This window comes from Mandrillus leucophaeus, unplaced genomic scaffold, assembly GCF_000951045.1.
Source record: "Mandrillus leucophaeus isolate KB7577 unplaced genomic scaffold, Mleu.le_1.0 Scaffold554, whole genome shotgun sequence".
Lineage (NCBI taxonomy): Eukaryota > Metazoa > Chordata > Mammalia > Primates > Cercopithecidae > Mandrillus > Mandrillus leucophaeus.
This window is the reverse complement of record NW_012105964.1, coordinates 989,645-994,410: the sequence shown is the minus strand read 5'-3', so window position 1 is coordinate 994,410 and position 4,766 is coordinate 989,645. Positions and strand designations below refer to the sequence as shown.

Genomic DNA, 4,766 nt, shown 5'->3' with positions numbered 1-4,766 from the left:
CTGCACTCCAGCCTGGGCGACAGAGCAAGACTCCGTCTCAAAAAAAAAAAAAAAGAAAAGGCGGGTTTAAATTTAATTCTGCTCTAGTGTTAGGATACAGATAAAAAATGACTCTCTCTTTTAAACTATGGAATTTTAGAGTAATAAGGGACCCTTGAGTTTATCTAATTCAGCTGACTATTTACCAGTAAGAACTAGTTTTTTAGAGGGATCAAAAAACTTTGTGATAAATCTGAATGGCTCTCTGTCAGATCAGAGCTCCATCATTCCCCTCACCCAAAACAAATGAAAAATCCCCAGCAAAGTAACAGACTAAATAGATACTAGAATAGGATAGCTGAATACTTGGCGAGAGAAATCTAATGGGTTTCATGTCACTTGATCATAAACAGTGTCTAGGTTCAGTTTGTACCTCAAATTTCCCTTACGTAGCAGGAGAATAGGAACTATATCACTGTGGCTTTTATTCCTGTAATCCTTTCTGCAGAAATAACTATTTGACCACCCCTTTTCTAGAACATCTTGTGACATGAGAGACATCTTAACCTACTTATTTTTGTTATTATTATTACTTTTTTGAGATGGAGTCTCACTCTGTCGCTGAGGCTGGAATGCAGTGGTGTGATCTCGGCTCACTGCAGCGTCTGCCTCCCAGGTTCAACCTGGCAGATTCTACTGCCTCAGCCTCCCGAGTAGCTGGGATTACAGGCAGGTGCTGCCACACCTGGTTAATTTTTTTATTTTTAGGTGAGATGGAGTTTTGCCATGTTGGCCAGGCTGGTCTTGAACTCCTGACCTAAAGTAATCTGCCCGCCTCAAGCCTCCCAAACTGCTGGGATTACAAGCGTGAGCCACCCCATGTGGCCCATCTATTTTTAGAAACTTGATCTGCCTGGTACATAAAATTGGTATTTGGAATGAATTATGGCTTATTGGGCCTTGTAATTGCAAGTTATTTTCAAAATAGCAGGGTAGAAATGGAAGGCTCAAAGAGTGATTAGCTTTTAAAGATTTGTTGAAATAAGACGTTCATAATTGGTTTAAGTACTGCTTGAGTTTTATCCTTAACTAAGTCCATGACTTTTTTGTTTTTTTTACTAGCACTAAGAATCTTATATCCTTGAGTTATTAAGCAGATTAAGGAGTACTAGGCAGTCCCATGGTGGTTATCCTTTGTGAAACTAAATATAATATAATAGAATCTAGAGGTCTTGGTTATTAAGTATGTTTTATAGAATTTCAGCTTCTGTTTGTTTTGGTTTTTTTTTTTTCTTTGAGACGGAGTCTCACTCTGTTGCCAGACTGGATGGAGTGCAGTGGCGCGATCTCAGCTCACTGCAAGCTCTGCCTGCTGGGTTCACGCCAATCTCCTGTCTCAGCCTCCCAAGTAGCTGGGACTACAGGCACACACCACCACGCCTGGCTAATTTTTTGTATTTTTAGTAGAGACAGGGTTTCACCATGTTAGCCAGGATGGTCTCAATCTCCTGACCTCGTGATCCGCCCGCCTCGACCTCCCAAAGTGCTGGGATTACAGGTGTGAGCCACTGAACCCGGCCTTAGCTTCTGTATTTTTAAGGAGTTAGGTTATAGATCTACCCTTAGGGGTAACTACATTTCCCTTTAGAATTGTTATCTTAAATATATCTGAATAGGTTGTCATCCATCTCTCTTTTGCAGGACACATGCTGGCAAATGTTTACCACGTCTCAGGTTGCTCATACAAAGTTCAAAAGGTGCTTTTGAGCTCATTGAAATTGCTGTTTTTTTAAAAAATGACCTAGCTCACAGTTTTTTTTTTTTTTTTTCTCTCTCACTGTTTTGTTTTTTATTTTTTTAAATTTTTTTAGACATGGGGTTTTGCCGTATTGCCCAGACTGGTCTTGAACTCCTGGGCTCAAGCAGTCTGCTCATCTCTGTCTCCCAAAGTGCTATGATTACAGGTGTGAGCCTCCATGCCCAGCTTTACTGAGATTTTTAAAAAAAATAAATTTGACTTATGTCATATTATTCTTCTGGATGTATTATAAATCTAGCAATATACTTTGTATATTTTTATATGACAGGGAACGACTAATTAAAAAGTGTGTTGCAATCCAAATTTGTAAGTAAATTTTGATTAGATTTTACAATGCCTTTTTCTTTGAAATACAGATGAAACAGATTTATCTGCAAACTCAAAATGAGTTAGAGAGTACCTTAAATTGAATAAAGGGACTAAGTGTACCTTTATTATGTGAGTGGGCATGTGTGGCAAACTGGAGAGCATGTGCAGCTTGAAGGTGCAAGCCTCTTTATGATTCCAGTTGGTTGTAGTTACACAGGAGTGAAGGCCCAGTGTTTCCAGATTCTTTTTTCCCTAAAGAAAATCCAGAAATCTGAATTTTTGTGAAATTCCTGATATTAAAATGTTTAAATTTTTTGAGTGAATACTGATGGCCAGTGTAGATGTATTAATGGCCAGGAGAGGAACATAGGCCTCAGTTTGGAGTTTTCCCTTAGTGTAGTAGTTTGACTCCCAAGTTAACCCATGCTCTGCAAATTGTAAGGTAGCTAAATTATACTACTGGCCTGATTTCTGAGAGCAGGGCATGTGGGGCAGAATTGTTATTAGCTCCCTTTCCTGGGCTCAGGGAGAATTGCTGGGGATGGTGGATGCTGTAAACAGGCAAAGTTAGGTAATTTATACTTTCTATTCTGCCGTCTTTTGTTGTAGAGTATTTTGCTCTGAGCTACCCAGGGCCTTCATAATACCTTCAGTTGTTCTGTGACCTGCTAGGCTCTGAGAAGACCCGTGTTTTCACCATCTCCAGAATTCTTTTTTTTTTTTTTGGAGATGGAGTCTCACTCTGTCGCCCAGGCTGGAGTGCGGTGGCGCGATCTCGGCTCACTGCAAGCTCCGCCTCCCGGGTTCTCGCCATTCTCCTGCCTCAGCCTCCCGAGTAGCTGGGACTACAGGCGCCCGCCACTACGCCCGGCTAGTTTTTTGTATTTTTAGTAGAGACGGGGTTTCACCGTGTTAGACAGGATGGTCTCGATCTCCCGACCTCGTGATCCGCCCGTCTCGGCCTCCCAAAGTGCTGGGATTACAGGCTTGAGCCACCGCGCCCGGCCCAGAATTCTTATGTACTTCTTCCACTGATAAGGAAACAAGTAAAACAAATCCATGCTAAATATCACAGGTAAAAACATTGGTATTATCTATTTGGAAGTTTGTGCTTATTAACAAGTAAATGCTTGATAGACTTCTAAACATTGCAGTAAAGTACAGTAAAAATAATTAAACTGTGTAGGATGGTAATTCGCTGTGATATAATTAGAATTTGCTACATTCTACCAAAAACAACAAAATTTCTGAATCTGTGTTGTTTCCCTCAGTGGCACAAGGGAGAGAGGGCATAGACCTTGTGTAAAAATTAACAGAGATTCTTCACTGATTGTTCCTTAAATCACAGTGCTATTATCATCTCTGGAGGACCTAATTCTGTGTATGCTGAAGATGCTCCCTGGTTTGATCCAGCAATATTCACTATTGGCAAGCCTGTTCTTGGAATTTGCTATGGCATGCAGGTATGTCAGCAAATTTGTTTTGAAAGCTTACTTATATTTTATTCTGTTTGTGACTCATACTGTATTAGTATTTTCTCTCTTTAGGATATTTAGGATTAGTTGGATGAGATAACTTGCGCAAATATTACAAATATGTGAATTGCCACACTAGTATGGCAGAACTGGCCTGATAGGGAATCTATTTCCAGAGTAGTAAGTATACTATTTCATGTAACAAAACACTATCCATTTAAAAAAACCTTGGACATGCAAATTTACATAAAATTTTCAGAAATAGTATACAGAGCTCCTGTATACCTTTATCTAATACTCCAGTTGTTGACATTTTTGAACCGTTTGAAAGTTGCACACGTGATGCCCTGTTACTTATATTTCCTAAATATTAGGACACTCTCACTGCCTAACCACAGTACAACTATCCAGATCAGAAAAGTTAACATAGACTTATTGTTAGAATCTAATCCACAGACTCCTTCACATTTCAGTTTGTCTCATTAATATCCCTTATAGGCCACAGATCAGTCAGGACTATGTATTGTTTTTAGTTGTTGTTTCTTTAGACTCTTTCAGTCTGAAACAGTTCCTCAGTGTTTCCTTCTCTTTCATGACCATGAAAGTATTTTTAAAAAGTGTGTGTTAGTTATTTTGTAGAACATTTCCCAACTTTGGTTTCTGTAATGATTCCTCATTGTTAGATTCAGGTTATGAACTTTTGTCAGGAGTATCACAGAATTGGTGCTGTGCTTCTCAGAGCATCTTATCAGGCGGCACACGGTGTGGATTTGTGGCATGACGGGTGATGTTAACTTGGATTATTTGATCAAGATGGTATCTGTCAGGTGTCTCCACTGTAACATTAATTAATAAGTATATGTACCTTGGTTTTATATCGAAAGTAAGAATAGGCCAGGCGTGGTGGCTCACGCCTGTAATCCTAGCACTTTGGGAGGCTGAGGTGGGCGGATCACCTGGTCAGGAGTTCGAGACCAGCCTGACCAACATGGGGAAACCCCCGTCTCTACTAAAAATACAAAATTAGCTGGGCGTGGTGGCACATGCCTGTAATCCCAGCTCCTTGGGAGGCTGAGTCAGGAGAAGCGCTTAAACCCGGGAGGTGGAGGTTGCGGTGTGCGGAGATCGTGCCATTGCACTCCAGCCTGAATGACAAGAGCGAAACTCCTCAAAAAAAAAAAAAA

At 40.3% G+C, this 4,766-nt stretch overlaps 1 protein-coding gene across 1 annotated transcript in view; it reads left to right on the top strand.

The window, feature by feature from the left end:
* GMPS (guanine monphosphate synthase) overlaps nucleotides 1-4,766 on the top strand; it is a 54,501-nt gene that overhangs the window by 12,312 nt on the left and 37,423 nt on the right. The window contains exon 3 of the mRNA XM_011998069.1: nucleotides 3,456-3,570. Within this exon, the coding sequence (XP_011853459.1) occupies nucleotides 3,456-3,570 (115 nt within the window). The remainder of the gene's footprint in view (nucleotides 1-3,455; nucleotides 3,571-4,766) is intronic.